Raw genomic sequence first — 19,650 nt, 5'->3', positions numbered from 1 at the left:
TGCAACAAATTCTGCAATTGCGCTGCCAGTTTCCATATCCATTTCATCCATGCTGCTTGTTATTGAATTTTTTTAGAGTGATGTACAGCTCAATATCATCAGAGTACATTTGGACTTTAGTGTGGTATTTAAAAATGATTGCAGACAGTTTTATATGTGAATTGCGAATATCAGGTGGGATTATAGTAATCTCTGCAGGGAACAACTAACAAATGATCTGCTTCACTCATGATGATGATGATGATAATGATGATAACAATCCATTTGAAATCTGTTGGCTGCAGTTTTATTAGAAAGACTGGCATCTTTGGGAGCTGGTCGATTAATATCAGCACAATAGTGCTGATATTAGTCCAATAGTGCTTTGTAGTCCACTGATTCACATGCTGTAAACATGTCCAGTAGGATTCATGCTCTTGCTTGACCCTCAACAAGGAAATTCATTTAGGGGATTATGTATAGTTTGTTATTTGGCACAACAGCCAACCAATGAATGTGCTAAGAGACTCTCTCTGCTGATCTGCTAGAGCACAGCCTTCCATAAATAGAGATCCCTGCTGTGTCGGTAAGGAGCGTTTGGAGAAAGTGCTCCCAATGACATGGCAGAACCCTAATTTAAAACACTAATGTTGGTAAGCCACAATGTCTTGGAGCTTGGGGAGAATTTTTCATTTTGTAGAAACATGACCCAAGATGAAGGTTTATTTCAGCAAATAAAAAGCAGTAACACTCCAACACATATGTCCCTCCTTGCACCTGGGGGTCTTTACCAATTTCTCCTGCCTGGATCTGCCAAGATACACATGGCAGACCCAGTCTGGAAAAAAATTCCTTAGAAGAGTCACAATATATAGGGCAGGACTTCTTATCTATTGACAGCCAGGCACTTTGCAAATGTGCTGCGGTGTCCTACATTTACCACAATGGAGCCGGCTGATGCTTCAATATTGGAAAGAGATTTTCACCCACTTAGAAATTAAAGAAAGGGGGCCATGGCACTGGCAAGACAGGAACCCTGCTTATTGACAGTATGAACGCTGGTCTGTCAAACTAAAAATTACCCCCTATGTTCTGTCCAATGTGTCCATTTCTGTCCCTCCATCGGTCCTGAAATATAATTGCCTGCTGCATACAATGTTGTTACCTTTCCCACAGTTTTGTAGTTGGTTTGTTACTTTGTGTAGCTTTGTACTGATGATCTGAAGATTTGATATTGGTTTATAATGAGACAGTTCCGTTGAGTTGGCCAAATGTTTCTTATTTACCCTATCATTCTAAAGTAGTAAATTATCAATTTCCAGTTCTTCTGATCTATTTTCCATTGAATTTTCAAAGTAACTAGCTGATAATAACAACTTTCTATCAATAAGATTATATATTGCAGATCTGAAATACATTATAAGAAAGTAGGACTCCATTTGCACAATAACAGCCAATTTTGAAAGTTAAATTATAGAATGCTTATAATATATTCTGAAATAAAGTACAAACAATAGAACACCAATGTAAGTAGAATACCTGTGGAAAATGGAAGAAATGCCTCATTCCTCTTAAAGGTACCATCGTCATTCAGGAAGTGATTAGGATTGAAAGTTCCTGGGTCTTCATATTTTGTGGGGTCTTGTAAGACTGAAGATATAATGGCAAACACTTCCATATCCTAAAAAATATTAGCGTAATGTAATACTATTCACCTTACCCCAAGCTGCTGCCACTAAGACCATTAAGTAGAAAAGCTTATAAATTTCAATTACCACTTTTACAGGACAGTAAATTGATGAGCTGTCAAGTTTGCTATTTGGAGTTGCTTGAGTAAGCTATTAGCACATGACTTATCTTCATTCAATTAAATATGTTTAATTATAACATTTGCAATTACAAGACAACTACAAACAGTGAAACATGGAGCACTATTATTTATATATGAAGAAAGACCACACGAATGTACCCCAGTTTCTAACGTACTGTGCAATTTAGCACATTTCCTCAATGTAAACCTATTGAATTAATTGCAATGCCCATAATTATTTATTTCCAAATAGTACAGAGTCTACCATGAATGGGAGAGTCTAGCCGGAAACGGGATTCGGAGTTTAAATGCCAAAACCCATTTCTGGGATTTTCCCCATGCACATTTTGCCTGTCAAATGCAGGCAGAATATATCACAGAAGATGTCCTTGGAATAAAGGAGAAATTTGCAGAGATCAAAGCGCTAACACTGATTACTTTATTGCTCTCCTTTTTGAAGTTTTAGACTCATAACAGTGCATTAATAATTCATACTGCGCCCGGTATTTACTGTACCCTATACTTTAGAAAACTCCTGGAGTGGTATTAGCATCTTCGGGGCAGTCTACAAGGAAGTGCTGCAGCGTGGCACCACAAGCCCTTTGGCTGCGCCGTGCTCTGCCACTTCTGAAGCACTGGGATGCGACATATTTACAAGAATATGTCGCATCTCTGTGCTTCTCCCTGTACTGGCACACAAACTGCAGCCATGCGCTGGTGCAGGCACCCTTGCCCTATGTTGCAAGTATGCCTGCGTCGTGGGGAGGTTGTTTTTGTGCAGAAAGGGGCACCTTCCTGCACAAAAACAATCACTACAGGCATTTTCCTCTTTCAATGCTTGATGTAGAATGCGGCACGCATTAAAGAGGAAAAAACTAGGAGAAATTAAAACATTTCTCCTCGTTGCACCTCGCTACGCCATCTCTAGGGTGGCATAGCATTCAAACGCATTTCCAGATTGATTATTTCTCGTAAATTTGGAGATGTGTCTTGTTCCATGGGTGTTGCATGGGAGCACCGACAGCAACACCCAGGAAACACCCCTTCCACGCAAAGTGCTGCGTGTGAAGGGGCCGTATTCACTAGGAGAGGAAAAGTCATGCAGGGTGGCTTTTCATGTCCTTATAAATATAGAGGAGCCCCTGCGCCACCAGTGTGCCACGAAATGTGACATACTGGTGGCGCAGGGGGCTTGTAAATCTCACCCCTCGGTTTCTATACAGAACGTCTGGTGAACCATAATGTGTTTACTTGTTGCGAAAGAAACATTTTAGGACAATGGTTTATAATTTTTAGACATGCATCCCCTTGGCGCTACAGAGATTCTGACAGGAACCATTAAAGTCTCTAATTATTCTATGTTATCTACACATATACTGTGGCCAAGTTTTCCAGTCTGGATCCAGGAGGAGGGGATCCGTGACAGATTTTAGGATACCCACATAAGACACATTTACACACATTGAATTGGCTTGCATAGTCAATCAGTGGTTATCCAAAAAATGTGAATGGATCAACCCTCTTGGCCAATGAAACATTGGTCTTAACATCTTTGCAACCTGCATTACAAGTTACAAGGCATTGTTGTGTGAACCTACAGTGAATGAGTATCCTTTGTTACTGGTTGTGTGGTGATTTATCTCACTGATGGACTATAGTATATAAAAGCGGAGGTTCTTTTCAGGACGGCATTGCTTTCTTTCTGACACTCGTTCACAGAGTATCTCATTTTCATGACGAATAAGGAAACCTACAGCAACCTACACATCGTCCGTGGCATGCACCCGCGACCTGAGCCCATTCATTAAAACAGCTTATAAAAACGTACAATATACGGTTTTCACAGTGACAAATTGGTGTTTTTCGCCTTTCATTAGACAGACATTTCTATGTATAAGGTACCACTTATAAACAAACCTCAGCAAGCACCAGGTTTTTTTTTAAAGAAGGAAGAAATATGTTTGAAAATATACCTTCGGGATAGTGAATCCTCTGAACTGTGTGTCTTGTACCACAGTGTGTGGTACTCCCATGGGAAAAATGTCACTGTATCGTTGAACCTCGTGGATAACAGCATCTGTATAGGGCATCTTAATCCTATCCTCGATAGCAGGCCTGCGGATTCTGCCAATCACTTTCTCTATCTCCTCGTAAATCTTGTCTGTTGGTAAATGGTCCATGTAAGAATTAAGGCATGTTGAGAAACACAAGAAGAGCATTTTGTGTGCTGTGCCTGTGTGGATATGCAGGCATATTTACTAGGTAGTCTTAATAGTAAACAATTTTTGAATCATCAGACAAGGTGCCCGTTTGCGATCAAAAACCCTGTGGTTTGCAAAATGACGGGATTCAAGACTGTAAAAAAACCTTTTGCGAATAGGAATCGTGCTGGCCTCAGAGGGAGTAGGCAGTGGTTCAAGGGACCACTGCCTGCTCACCCTTATGGTTTCCAAAATAAAAATCAAATGTATTTCAAAAGCAGCACTGAGGGGCATGTTAACAACAAATAGCTATAATTATCGCTAATGTGAATAGCATTTTTTTTTTTATCGCCGGATATTATCGCAGGGATAACGTGCTATTAGCAACGTTTATCTCCAAAGCGCTAAAATATCCGGCGATAGCGGCTCAATGCGTGAATATCGCTGGAAATCCAGCGATATTCAGGCATCATCGCTAATGGGGACTTAACCTGAATATCCACCTCCCATTGGATATACAGGTTAAGAAGTGTCTGAGCAGGCGATAAGCGTGAGTTTTTTTATCGTATCGCCTGCCTTGCTAATAGGCGATAGCTGTGTTAGCGACTGCTTTCAGTCGCTAACAGGTTGGGTACGCCCACTTTGCATGTCGTTAGCGATAAATATCGCTGACATGCAAAGCGGGCCCCAAACCTGTAGCTATCACCTTCAAGCTGTCGCTAACTGCTGTTAGCGACAGCTTGCTAAGAGGGCGATTAAAATATTGCCGCTTTTGTTGGAAAAAGTCCAGCTAAAGCGGCGATCTCGCCCTTGCTAATATGTCCCTGAATCTTTAAAGAAACACCGACTGCTTTTAAAAAAAAAGGTTTTCCATTTTGGAATGCAATCATAGGCAGGCCCCCATCGCAGTGACTACATCCAATCATCCAATCACAGGGGCTAGCAAATGTCACCCTGCTTATTGAATATTAATTAGACAAGACCTTATGAGATTCTCCTGCAATTCATCATTATGTGAACCGACCTATTAGCACATAGGTTGGTTTGCAAAATACTATTCCATTCACAAAAAGTCAGTGAGAAATTTTAAAAACCTTTTTGGGAATGGAATAGTACATCAGGTCATTCTTTCCTTTACAGGCACTTCGCCTATTTTTCGTTTATCTATTTCTTTTTAAGACAGTCATCAACATATGCATACATAACCAGCACATTCGTAAAAGCAAGTAAAGAGAAACATATCTGCCTATATTCTGTCCTACCAACTATTGGCAATAAATAATACAAACATAATATATATATTCCATGGTCAACCATGGAATTTTGGTGGATCGTGTTAGGGACGCAGGACTTCAGGGTTCGGCTCTCAGCTGGATTATGTCCTTCTTGGGGGATCGCTCTCAGTCGGTCCGCCTCTCCCACTTTATTGCACCTAATATGTAGTCAACTTGCGGAGTGCCAGAAGGATCTTCATTATCATCCCACCTGTTTAATCTGTATCTATTCCCTCTGATTCTGCCCTTGAGGAATATAAATGAGAGCACATTTATTTACTCAGATGATCTGCAACTAATATTTACCATGGACAACAAACCTGATTCCATTTCTGAATTCCAATATACCATGCTGCACGTCGGCAACTGGATGAACAGCAATCATTTCAAGGTAAATCCAGAAGGTTTTGCAGTGCTTTGTGCAGCCCTTCTCTATTATAACACATGCTTCCATACGCTTAGCACACATAGCCTTCTTCTGGAAGGGGCTGTGAGGAGTTCCTCAAACCCAGAGCCATCGCCCCTAACAGGGGAATGCAGCTGCAGAATGAAAACCTGTTTTTGCTGCACAGATAATGATGGTAAGTCTGGAGATGCTATATTCGTGTCTCTGGAGAGCCGCCCTGCATCCGGAAACATGCAGAGATTGTATCTCCCCTGTAATGACCTATAGAATGGAAAAAATAAACTTGTTGCCATAAAAATGTCCTTTCTGTTGATCAAGTTTTCAGGCGAAGGTAAAGCAATGTCCCATTTTCCATGTTTAAAACTGTGGCTGTAAGTATGCTCTGGAACCTCCTTTCTCTATGATTGCTAATTATGACAACAAGCATTCAGTTGTAAGAACTCAACTGGAGTAAGTTATCATATTTCAACAGCTACATCTTTTATTCATCACAGGTGATTACAAACTTCACAGCTCGATTGCAATAACGTCATTACAGATGGGCGTTTACCGGAAGTACAGGCTTCTAGGCATTATATAGCTAATTGCAGATTTTATTTAGGAGTGGCACAAAATATTTTGAAACTGATTGGTGGGATATACCTGTCAGTTAAATACTTCTCTGAATTTGTGACAACATAGGGCTAGATGTAGGTAAATAGGATTTACCGATTCTAAAATACCGAATATTACCGATCGGTATTTTAGAATCGGTAAATCCTATGTAGGTAATAATTCGGTAAAATTTACCGAATCGTTAAGATTCGGTATTTACCAAATCAGTAATTGCCATTCATTCCTATGGGCCTGGAGGCCCATAGGAATGAATGTCAATTACCGAATCGGTAATACCGATTCGGTATAGTAGGGAAAGAATCAAGGGTGTCAGGGTGTCACTTTGACACCCTGCTGCACCCCTGAATAGTGCTTGTGTGCACATGTGGCACACATACATGCTCTAAGGGCATGTATGTCTGTTACATGGCACAGGTGTAAATGCACAGATTTGCATTTACAGAGGTATTCGTTATTTACCACCAACTAATAGTTGGTGGTAAATAACGAATCCTTAAAGCACAGAAGCACTCTTCAAAGTGCTTCCTACATGTCATTTACCGATTCGGTAAATACCTAAACGGTAAATGATGATTCGGTAAATACCGAATCGGTAAATACTGATTCGTTATTTACAGAATCCTCCCATACATTCCAAATGCCCAATACCGGTCGGTAACGGCCGAAATTCGGTAATTTACCGACCGGTATTGGGCCACCTACATCTGGCCCATAGTATTTTAAATGAAGGAATGACTGGTGTACAGATGCCCAATCAGCTTTGATTTGCAAAATGGCACATTGCCCCTTGATTATTGAGTGAAAACATTTGATACAGTGATACATAAAAAGGAAGCAGTAGATGAATGATCTAATACAACATTTATTACTATATTAGCCTGAATTACCTTGAATGTCTGGATATTTTAGCAGAATTAAGAGAGCATGTTTCAGAGTTCGGTTGGCACCGTCTGAACCAGCGATGAACAAGCCCAAAACAGTGATGACCATGTTCCTCTTTTGAAATTCTGTGGAAGGATTCTCTTTTTCCTTTGTTGGGAAACACAAAATGCTTTTTGTTAAGATGCTATTTTGGTTAGATTAAGGTTCACGAAAGAAGACGAGCACAGTTGTGGCTCGTAATTATTGCGGATGGGGGCCGGGGGGGTTTCGCAGGGGTTATCGTGCGGGTGTTACCTTGGGGTGTGGTAAAGTATGAATAAAACTCAAACTTACCTGATTCCAGGCCTGCATTGCCTCTGCTCCTGGCCGGTCCTGAACTGGAACAGGAACAGGCATGCTCCCTCCCTTCCTGTAGCCAATCACAACGCTACAATGGCAGCGCTGTGTTTGGGGTGAAGTGCCGGACACCTGTTTGGAGGCCATTTTCTCTAAGTAGGCTGCATACAGCCTACATAGAGAAAATGTAGATGGCGTATGACTGCTTTGGTCTGCCCCAGGGCCGACCAAGCAGTCAGGGCACTCAGAGTGGCGCAAGCCACTCCTCCATGCTCGTCCACCCGCCCTCCCAAATCAGGCATAGCCTCCCGCCCGCCCCCAACCAGGCATACCTGTGCCTTCTGCTTTCTCGGAGCGTGAAAAGCAGAAAATAAAATGGAATTTAAAATACCATTTTATTTTCTGCTTCTTGCACTGCGAGAAAGCAGTTGAGCGGTGCTGCTCCGCCCTAATGAAGGAGCCGCCACTGGACCAGCAAGATGGTCATGTATTGGGTAGTGTTGAATACCAAAAAAGCCTCACCTTTTTAAATCTGCAAAGTTTACTTTCACATACTTATGGTCAAGCACAAGCGGGCAGGTAAAGAGGAAACAGAATGATTGGGTGTTGTATTATCATTACTGGAAGGTATTCACACAAAGTCAGACGTCTTGCCCATTCCAGTCCTTGCAGACAGCATCAACCCAGTCTAAAAAACAATCCTAACTTGTTTCTCTCCAAATATGAATACCACAGGGAAACCTTGACCTGTGACCCAAATCGGAAAGGGAGAGTAGGAGACTTCCTGAAATTACTAAATGCAATTTTTCCTTTCCTTTTCAGAGAGGGAGAGGTGTGAACCGACTGTGACGAAGATGTCTATGGGCCTAATGTAGAAGTCGGCAGAGGGGAACACTCCGTCACAAACGTGATGGATATCCCATCCTCTGTATTACATCACATTCTATCCAATGAGGATCATAATATGGCAGATAGGATCTCCATCACTAAATCAAATTCTATCCTATTTGGATCATAATATGGCAGACGGGATATCCGTCACGTTTTTGACAAAGTATTCCCTCCCTCCTCTTACTTCTATATCAGGCCTTTGACTTGGATTAAAAAAGATTAATGGTAAGTAGCCTAGTCATTATCTATCTTTTCTGTCTTCCTTATCCCAATCCATACAATTGTAGCGTATACCCCAGTTCTTCATAAACATAAAAAAATACAGAAGTGTCTATGCAGCACAGCACAAAATGAAGATGTATTACACGGGAACCAGCATTTATAACGCTGTCAATACCACGCTGGTAGGTAACAACGTAGGCGTTACATCGTCATCGTTGTTACCACGCATGACATTACATCGCAAGTCGTTTCTACGACTTGCGCTAGATGGCGTGCAACACCAAGGAATGTGTTGGATTGTAAATCCAACACATTCCCACTGTTGCGCTAACTGAAGTAGGAATAGTAATTTATACTATTCCTAAGTCCATCTACTGCAAGTCGTAGAAACGACTTGCGATGTAAATCCATGCGTGGTAACATCGCGGACGATGTAATGTCCGCGTTGTAACGTACTGTGTGGTAATGTATGTTGTTGTAATGTCATACATTTGTATTACACAATGAGTATGAGAATTACCTACCTAATTAACTTTGGAAAATACAAATGTACATATGGAAGAAGACAAAACTTCCCCCACTTCTTAATCTATAGTCAGAAGTGAAAGTGTGTGAGCATGTCCAGGTAGATACAGTACAAATGCTTTTCAGAGAGAAGCCTTTGAAGGCTCTGCAGAAGGATGTGACTCTCATAGCCCTCAACATCCTTATATATAGATACTCCTGCTTTATGGTAAGTCAATGAAATTAGGGTTTAAATCCAATTACCTAGTGCCGTAGGAGCGGAATGATTGCCCTTCTTATCTAGGCTCAAAGTCATGAAAAAAAGCTGCATTTCTAAAAGGTGTTGTTCTTTCAAGGTAAATGGACAAGGACCTATGAAGTTCAAAAGAGTGTAAAGGGATTCCTGATACAAAGATGGCAGAAAGGTAGGTATCACAATTCTCCTATGAATTAACTGATAACGTAGCAGCAAGCCACATTGAAAACGACATGTTCATTCTTCAACTAAAACAATGGCTTAAGGGACCCACACACATAGCAGGGCAGACACTAGATCTTCTGTTCTCTAACATAGAGAACATTATAGTTAAAGAGACTAAGGCAGTCATATGGACTGACAACTCATTGATTAGGTTTACTTTCTCCACACATGAGAAATCAGCAAGAACCACCAACCGCATGCTCGCTTCATATAGAGCATGGAAATTGGTATCTCCTGACTCATTTCAGCACCACTTTCCCCCTAATAATCTAGCAAACCTGGAGAAAAAATCCCTCTCCCGAGGGGCACTGCTCCTGGAAACAGAAATTACCAAAACCTTAGACCAAAATTGCACAGAAAACCAAATACAAACCCAAGAAAACAGTATCTGAAAAATGGTATACAGTGGAACTTAAGACGCTGAAAAATGAGTGTAAAATATTGGAACACAAATGGCGGATGTGCAGATTAGACTCGGACAAATCAGCGAACAAAACACAACTCAAGGGCTACACACACGCAATCAAGAAGACCAAAAAGTCATTTTTTACACAACGAATTAATGAGAATACAAACTCAGCAAAAGAACTCTATAAAATAGTACACAAACTTTGCAAGCCAACCTGCATGTCCCAAACCCTGCCACCCTCAGTAGACAATTGTGAAAAAATTAGTAGTTTCTTCGCAGATAAAATAGATATGATCTATTCATCATTTAAAAATATCCCACCAGAAAATCCCATTAATTGGGACAATACTAACCCTCACCCAGACAGCCCTGCGCATTTAGACAGCTTCACCCCTCTTACAGAAAACGAAATTGCCATTGCAATGAGGTAGTCAGATCTGGATCCCTTCTCGACCCATGTCCGCACTTTATTTCCTCACAACTCACGCCTATTCTGTGCCCTTACATTACACAGCTACTTAACTAATCTCTGGAGACAGCAACCTTTCCAGAGGTATGGAAACAAACTTTAGTAACTCCATTACTTAAGAAGGTAGGTAGACAGCTAGTCAACTATCTAGAATCAAACAAGCTGCTGGATCCCACTCAAACAGGATTCAGGGCCACCAACAGCATGGAGGCAACCCTCCTGGCTGTACTAGACAATGTAGGATCACTGTTGGATCAGGGTAAGGCGGTAGCCCTAATCCTATCAGACCTGTCGGCAGCGTTCTACTTGGTCTCCCACCACCTTCTACTGGAAATACTACATGAAAAGGGGATACATGCTAAAGCCCTGAAATGGTTGAGCTCATTGTTATGTAACAGAACTCAAACTGTACAGCTGGGGACCTTTTCATCCACCCCAAAAAATCTTAAGTGTGGAGTTGTGCAGGGAGCGTCCCTAAGCCCCGCATATAACGCCTATGTCTCATTCTTGGCAAAGATTGGCATGAAATGGGGCTTTGGAATGTGTTCCTATGCGGACGATACCCAACTGACAATAGTCATTGGAAACCAGCATGATGACACCAAAACCAAACTCAATAATTGTCTTACTGAGATGGCAAATTGGATGTCAGAGCATTGCCTTAAGCTCAATGTGGAGAAATCAGAAATCCTGCTTCTCGGCGGAGCCAATCACATTTGGGATTCCACCTGGTGGCCCCACTCGTTGGGCATGGCGTCAGCACCAAAACAGTGCGTCAAAAATCTGGGCATCACCATTGACAGCACCCTGTCAATGAAAAACCACTTGCAAACCCTGTGTGGTAAAAATATCGCCACCTTGTAGCTCCTAAAAAGGTTATTCCCATAGATCCCTCTGGACAGCCATCACGCAGGCTCTGCTGGTCAGCAGGTTGGATTAAGGAAATTTACTTTTTGTCGGCATGCCAGACTATCTGTTTAAACGCTTGCAGGTATTACAGAATGCAGCAGCTAAACTGGTGTGCAAAGAGAACAGATACAGTTCAGCGACAAATTGCTTTAAAAAGCTCCACTGGCTGCCCATGCGCCAAAGAGCACGTTTTAAACTTCTAGGACACTCCCATCGGGCACTCCACCTTACAGGCCCTAAGATTCTACTGAATTGAATTAAATTCTATACCCCACTTAGGTGCCTACGGTCACGCTCTTTAGCACTAGCTGAGACTAATGAATCAGTAGGAGTAGGAGTAGGACAGGTGGACTTTCCTTTTCGCACCTCGCAGCACTGCTTTGGAATGAGCTGCCACTGGAGCTACGACTAACCAACGAATTTACGATGTTCAAGAAGAAACTTAAAACAACTTAAAACATATCTATTCCCCTAACCGCCGTCTGCCATGACCCCATCAATCACAACATGCTTCACCACTTCTCTGCTACTCCTAGCGCCATGATATCCCCACGGGATGAATGTCGCGCTTTATAATAAATAAAAATAAATAAATAAATTGATGAAAAGCAGAGGAGATTTTGGGTGAGAAGGATGGATCTGGTTACCAAACCTCTGTCACAAAACAAATTACTAAAAGGGTCATGACTCAATAGAGTTCCAATTTACTCTCACCTCTTCCCTGAAGTAATTGCTGCAAGGAAAAACACTTTCAAGGGCAGAAGCTTTAAAGAAATGTAAAACAGATATTTGAATGGGGGCTCTTATACTTATGACCTGCAGAAAATCCCATGAAGGGGCAGGGCTGTGTACAGCTGGTCTTCCTAAGTAAAAGAGCTCTTGAGTAAACAAGCAGCTAAAGGATCGAACTGGACAATCAAAGGACCCTTTATTGCCTTAATAACTGCCCACTGGTGGATAAAGCCAGCCCTAATTGAAAACAAGGCATTAAGAATTGCACAATTATGCACCTTCCTCAAAGTGATGGTACACTTTTTCTGTTAACATGTCACCTGGAGAAGTTCATCCAGCGACCTTTCTAGGATTGTTAATTGAGAGGGCTATATCTGGGAAATACAACAGGCTTCTAATTCTGACTTTCAACCCCAGACTCCAAGAAAGTTGCAAGAGGAATGCCTCTGGGAGAGCTCGAAACCTCAGGGGAGAGGGATTTAGAGGGACGAACCCAGTAGTGGATAACAAAGGCAGTAGCACCAAGCTGGAACTACCATTTAAATATCTACTCTCTCTTCTCCATGATCTTGTCAATACTCTCCTTATGAGAGGAAAGGGAGGAAAAGCATACAGGAGACTTCTGGCCCAAAAGAATCGCAACCCATCCACCTTCCAAACATATTGGTGTGGAAAAAGGAAGCAAAATCTGTGAAGCTGAGCACCCTGCTGGGAAGCTGAGCACCCTGGCAAGAGGCAAAGAGATCCACCCCTGTCTCCCTGAAACACCTCAATATTTCCTGGAAAATCTCTGATTGAGTGACATAGACACAGAGGAGGGAACCGCACAACTCAGAGGCTCTGGACGCCAATTCCCCCTTTCCAGAAGTCAGACTGCTGCCAGGGAGAGAAGGTTACTTTTTGCCCAGGCACCAATCTGGCCTGCTAACTGACCTAGAAGAGGAACTCTTTGTGAAATACATTTTAATCATGGATCAGGTTATTTTCCAAACCTATAATTTCTTTGTCAACTTTATGCACAATTTGCTGTGGCTTGCAGTTTCAAATGCTAACTTCAGAAAAATGGAGGGTAAGTATAATGCAAACAACCAGAAAGCTTAGTCTATTCAAACAACGCCTTTGTAAGGTGTTCTGCCACAATATTTAAGTTGTATTAATGCTCGCACTTCTGTCGACTCCTTCATATACCCTAGCAACATAATGTCAAGGCAAGTAGAGGTTGAGTTGAGAACTGTAAATCTATTCTTCCCTTTAATAATATGTTAGTTGTTAATATTGTCAGGTAGATAAATATGCAGGTTGATTATATTGACCACAATATTGTGACATTCAACCATTTGTGAAAACCTGCTTGGAAAGAAGGCACGGATTTCTCATTAAACGTCCATTTCTGCACCCTATTTAACATTCATTATCCTACCGTGCTTGAGCCCACACGTTCGGCTCATAGAGAATATTATAAACTGGAAACAAATCCGCTCCTGGGAACTATCTATTCTTCTGTATAAATATGGTTTCTTGAGTCTCCTCCAGGCTAAATTTAATTATATCTACTGATTGTTCATTTACCAGACAAACTATAAGTACATTACAATAGTGTTTACATTATTCTCATTTTAACACTGTGGAGTGGTGAACCTTGTTAGGTTTTTGTGCAGGTGCCATGCTTCTATAATAATTAAATACTGGTATTTTCTTTATGACAGCAGGTAGTTTTTGCTGAGGCATCTGATTATATTTTACCATTAGTATTTCTCAATCAAACCATCTTAATGTATTCAAACAGTCTTTTCTTTGCTTACTTTTCTGCGGCCGGCTGCTGCCAGCTGCTTTCTGGAACCCTCTCCCCCCAAATTGTGTAAATCAGTTACATCATTTTATCTTTCATCTTGCATATGATTAATAGAAAATCAGCAATTAACATGCATACACTCTATTAGATGATTGTTTTGTAAGCCATTCCAGGGGACTCTATCTCTATCAATATAAGTAGTGTGTTTAATATAACACAAATCGGTTCCAGCACCCTCATAACAGATAAGTCACAAGATTCTATATAAAAGCAAAATTTTCTTTCAATGAAGTCTTTTTACAAGTTATTTGCACACGGGATGAATAAAAAGTGTCAAAGTCCAAACGATTTGAATCTTGTTCCACAAGGGGTTTTCTTTATTGTTCACAAAAAAACTTCTTCCATCACAAACATAGCCAACGCGTTTCGTCTCTCTATGAGACTTCTTCAGGGCTTCATATCTTATGTTGTGGCCTATGTGTATGGTAACCGTCCGTCCAGCAATCTCCCGAAAAAGTTTGTACCACTATTTCGGGAGATTGCTGGACGGACGGTTACCGTGCCGGTGTGAAGAGCTTATGTGAAGTACCATCCTATGCACAAAATACTTATTGTGATTGCGAAACTTCAATCAGGACACAAAAGCTGCATAGATGGAACCTCTCCCTAGAGTAACAGTACGCCAATAGATAAGAATGAACCTTAGCACCTGGTCCACTGTGCTAATACATCGTCGGAAACCAGCTTGTAGGTCTGACAGGATGTGACAATCGTCCATCCATGCCGGCATTCTACCCAGTATCAACTTTCTGAATGCAATCAATCAGGCTTATAGGCCTGTAGTTTCCTGGTAGTGAGCGATCCCCCTTTTTAAATGGGAATGATAACTGAACCTGCCCAGGAACTAGGAATTACTCCCCCTTTATGGATGGCATTCATTAAAAGTTGATATACTTTGCCCAGGATACCGGATCTTGTACAAAAAGGTCTGCAGGAATGCAGTCTAGACCCGGAGCCCTAACTTTTGGGACTTTGAGGAGGGCTACTTCTACCTCCTTACTGGAGATGCTAAGGGGAAGAGGGGGGGATGGCACAACTAAGGTGTCCTGAGCACCTGAGTAGTTTGCGAATTGACCTTTGAAGTGGCAGACCCACTGATCGGGTTCCAAATAATTAGTGGGAACTTTACCCGGGTCCCCACTTCCCCATTTCACCAAGTGCCAAAATCGCGTCATATCCCTCCCAGAACAGGCAAGGAGAAGTTCCACCCAGTGGGCTTCATCCCATTCCCGTTTAGCATTAGATTTTATTACCTTATAAACCTGCCTCTTCTCTCTTATAGAGGCCTGGTCCTTACTCCTAATTGCGGCTGTCAAGGATTTGTAAGCAGCACGACATTTGGAGTTATACCATGATGCAGCCTTGCTGGCGAATGATACTGGGCCTTTTTTGTTATGTGTAATAATAAAACCTTTTAATTGATTAAAAAGATGCTTGTGTGTCTGCAATGCTCTATCCCTAGCTTCCCCCAATTCAGCCTCTGCCTGAAGGGTAACAATGGAATTTGCTACAAGGTTACTCATAGCTTGCAACTTCTCTGGGTCAAGTGAAACCTTGCACCATTTAAGGCGTCTGGTGTCATTAGTCAGATGGCCTTCTACGATATCCGGGCTGTTTTGCGGTCCTTCTAAGTTTTTAAGGGCAATAGCCCACATAGAATCTAAGAGTGGGTTGCGGTCGCTCTCAGGCCGGGCTACCACCATCATATCAAGCAATTCTGCCCATAATGCCATATTGATAATAAAATAGTCTATACGACTAGAGCGGTGCCTGTTGCTAAATGTTGGGACCCCAAGCTTCTCAGACTTAGTGCGGCCATTAGCTGCTCTTAACCCGTGTTCTAGGCAGAGAGCTTTTAACTGGAGTGCTGCTCTGGTCCACTTTTTTATGGGAGAAAGATCCAGTGGTGGGATTGACTACTGGTCATTCTCCTTAAAACTAAAATTCATATCCTCACAATCAAGTGGTTCATAAGTGCAATTAAAATCCCCTGCAATTATAATGTTGCTATTCCCTTTGTGTTGCGTTAAAAAAAATCTAAAAGGTCTACTGTGTCAGACGCCTTCCCACCTTGCTGACCCCTAGAATAAACATTAATAAATACAATGTCCTGGGTATTACCATAGGATAGCTTGAGAATAAGAATGTCCCATGAATCAATAACAATCTCCTCCAAATTGTAGGAGTGGGACTGCCTAATCCAGATTGACAAGCCCCCCTTCGGTCTACCCCTTTATCCCTGGACCGCTGGTTTAGAAAAATTAATGTATCCCTCAAAGAACACCTTGTCCACTGCCCAGGTTTCTTGGAAAAATATGATAGCCTGTTCCTCAATAAATTAGGTCCATTCCGTAGAGGTTAATTTGCTTACAAGCCTCGCAATGTTCCAGGATGTTATTTTAAGAACTGCAGGAGGCTCCAGTGGTGGACTTAATGGTAAGCCTAAATCAGAAATTGGCGTAAGAATGGGGAAAACATTATCACTGATAGTACTGGGTCAAGCCATGTCGTTGGCGCAGGACCCCGGTGTGACCAGACTACCCAAACTATTAGGGGTCGATTCCGATCCGGTAAAATCCCGGTCCGTACGATTCGTATCCGGAGGCGTTTCCGTACGACTCGTACGGACGCCGTACGACCGGCCAATTCCGATCGGGCGACCCGGACGCAATTCGTACGGTCCACGTCGATTCGTACGGAAAAGCGCACGATCACCTACACACCGTACGGCGCGTACGCCCCATGATCGCAGGGGTACGGCGCGTACCCCTGTGATCATGGGGGGTACGTGCCGTACACCCAGCGTACATGGGGTACATGCCGTACACCCACCGTACATGGGGTACGGTGCGTACCCCATGTACGCTGGGTGTACGGCACGTACGCCCCATGATCGCAGGGGTACGGCGCGTACCCCTGCGATCATGGGGGGGGGGGGGGCGTTCCGTACCTGTTTCGGCGTGAACTGTGCGTTTACGACTGTTTTCAGCTCCCGTAGGAAAAGGGTCGTACGGTGCATACCCGATACGAATCGTACTTGCTGGGTCGTAAAAACCAGCCGCGAACCGTAGTGTTGTCGCGTACAGCGGGTTCAGAGTGAGACTTGTACGGAGATTTGAGTCGTACGGAGTCCTGTACGACTCGTACGGAGTTCGGCACCCAGTACGGATCGTACTTCATCGTACGTACGGGACGTCTACGAGTACGATTCGTACGGGGAAAAAACGCCCCGTATGACGATTCGGAGCGCATTTTACCGGATCAGAATCGACCCCTTAGTGTATGGCACTCGATTTCCCCTACCACAGGTATAGTGCACTCGATTACTCCTACTTTCCTGAACCCGTCGTGAGGAGGCGTTGCTTGGCTGGAACGCTAGACCCAGTCAATCAATATCCTCCAAATTGTTGAATGATTGAAATCTATTAAAAGTTGGGACAGAGTACTCATATATCCCCTGAGCTGGTGGTACACAGTTACTAACAACCCTCGGTGTTTGCACGAACCGTGTGTCTTGATAGAAGTCCCCCAGAGGTAGGATGTTTATACCTTCCTCACTCAAATACCGTGAGCCGGCCCTATCAAGAATTGCCTTGACTAGATGGGGAGACCCAAAATGAACCACCACACTGTTGCCTTTACTTGTTTTCTTCGATTTGCCTATCCACGCAATTCTGCTTGCCATTTTTGTAGCCCCCGAATAACTGACCCCCCAACCTTGTTTTGGAATCTTTTAAATGGAGGGCCTTGTTCCTCAGAGAAACCCGATTTTCCTCAGCACCAGATTGCAAGTGGGGTACATTAGTAAGGACAATAGTATAGGGCGTTGCCTCGGGGGGTAGATGAAGAGTTTCATTACAGTAAGGACTATTCGAACCTCCCTGTGGGGCCCTGCTATGAATGCCGCTCCCTAGTGTTTCTCTTCTGCATGTTACTATTGTGTCAGGAACCAATGTATTGCCCGTTTGATGCTGGGGGGGTTCTGCCATAATTGTGCCCACCAAAGCCTTATTGCTAGTAGGTAAAACAGCAGGAACAGTTGGTACTGTAGCCAATGCTTCACTAGGAGCAGTAGGACAACTTAAGGTGTTACTCGATAATTGGTGCTCAATGTTAGTTCATCTTTGACCAATATCTGACAATTTTAGTACCAACGGATCAAACATTGCCTGTAGTAGCTCTTCAAACTTGGCGATAAGCCTCGCTTCCACATCACTAGGCATCTGATTAATACTGATCGGGGAGCTAATGGATGTGGGACTGGGAATCTTGGGGGCGGCAGCCTCTTTGTTGGTGGCCTTTCTTGCCACGGGGGGCCTTTGGTTTTGGCCACTTTACTAGCCTGATGCAAAGTAGTGGGGAGCCCACCCGCCATCCTCTTCTTAGATGGAGCTGAAACTCGACCCTCACCCTTTTTGGCCTGTGTTTGGCGCTGCTGACGTGTTAAGATCATGTCAGGAGAGGTAGTAGTAGTGGTATGATCACTCGCTAAAGGTGAGGGTGAGGGAACAACTAACAACGAGAGAGTATGGCCAGGAGATGATTGCGGTGGTAGTTCTACAGCTGAACTCATACCCTCTTGGGGACAGATTAAGGGAGCCCCAGCAGATACTCTACGTGGATCAAGAGATAATCTTCTTTGGGTGAGCTCGATCTCTTTAATGAGAACAGATTCGACTCTCAGGAGAAAAGCATCGAGTGTCCCAACGACCCCCTGCTGGGTAGTCTTACTCATATTTTACTTTTAAACCCGAGACCTGATTAACAAGAAAGAGACAGGGGACTACAAAGAAAAACTTCAACAGATCAATCACTAAACAGCACTGTATAGGGGCCAAATGAGAGGTGAAGGGGGGGTGGCCCAGCCCAGCTTCCTCCAGGCTTCGACGTGCGCGGAAGGGCCCGCCCTTGGCCTGGGCTTGGCCCGGGCACGCCCGCGTGCGTCCCACACTGCATGGGACCCAGTCAGTTTTTAAGTGCCTCCTTGCGCAGGTCCATGACACGTTGCGCCACCGGGAATTCTGGGTATTGTAGTCCCCCTTGGCGCGGTGGTATGGGCACTGGCTGAAGGATCTCGGCCACCGACAAGTTTCCATTAAGAATGTTTTAATCACTGCGCAACTAGCTTATTCGCAACTCTTTCCACGCATGTGCCCAATTCCAACACTAATCACGAACGCATGCTCCCATTATTCCTCAACGCGCATGCTCCCCCCAGATACGCTTCCGGGTTTGCGCGCGCAATAACCTCAACACGCTATTAATGGAGTTATGGACGCTCGCCTCATTGTGAGCTACTGCGAAAGAGGTACTCGGACCCCCTTCTCCTGCCACACAGAACTACGACGATTCAGTAAGTGTAGCGCCGACCACACGGTTACGCCCACCGTGTTGGTTTTAATTAAACTAGCCACGCACTGACCAAAATGTTTTTTAGTTTCAGGCGCCAATTTCTACCATAGCGACGAATGCGCTTTTGGAACCCCCTTCTACACTGATTGTGTTTTAACTTGATTAATCTTCTGTAAGTAAGTAGCCCTGCCCGCTTCACTCTAACTATGGCTAATAGCACTTCATAGGTTCTAATAATTACTCTTGTCTCTCGATTTATAAGTTCAAGTAGGACCCTTGCCTACATAGAAGTGAACGAGCGCTACTTGAATTCCTCATTGGAAGAC

At 43.2% G+C, this 19,650-nt stretch overlaps 1 protein-coding gene across 1 annotated transcript in view; it reads right to left on the bottom strand.

The window, feature by feature from the left end:
• The window catches only part of LOC144783027 (cytochrome P450 2G1-like), a 330,810-nt gene that overhangs the window by 140,086 nt on the left and 171,074 nt on the right, over nt 1-19,650 (bottom strand). The window contains exons 6-8 of the mRNA XM_078662214.1: nt 7,173-7,314; nt 3,763-3,950; nt 1,519-1,660 (exon numbers count right to left, since the gene is read on the bottom strand). Of these exons, the coding sequence (XP_078518340.1) occupies nt 1,519-1,660; nt 3,763-3,950; nt 7,173-7,314 (472 nt within the window). The remainder of the gene's footprint in view (nt 1-1,518; nt 1,661-3,762; nt 3,951-7,172; nt 7,315-19,650) is intronic.

Source organism: Lissotriton helveticus, chromosome 9 (assembly GCF_964261635.1).
Source record: "Lissotriton helveticus chromosome 9, aLisHel1.1, whole genome shotgun sequence".
In the NCBI taxonomy this organism is placed as follows: Eukaryota; Metazoa; Chordata; class Amphibia; order Caudata; family Salamandridae; genus Lissotriton; species Lissotriton helveticus.
Note: the sequence above shows the minus strand (reverse complement) of the source record. Positions and strands in the feature narration are given on the sequence as shown.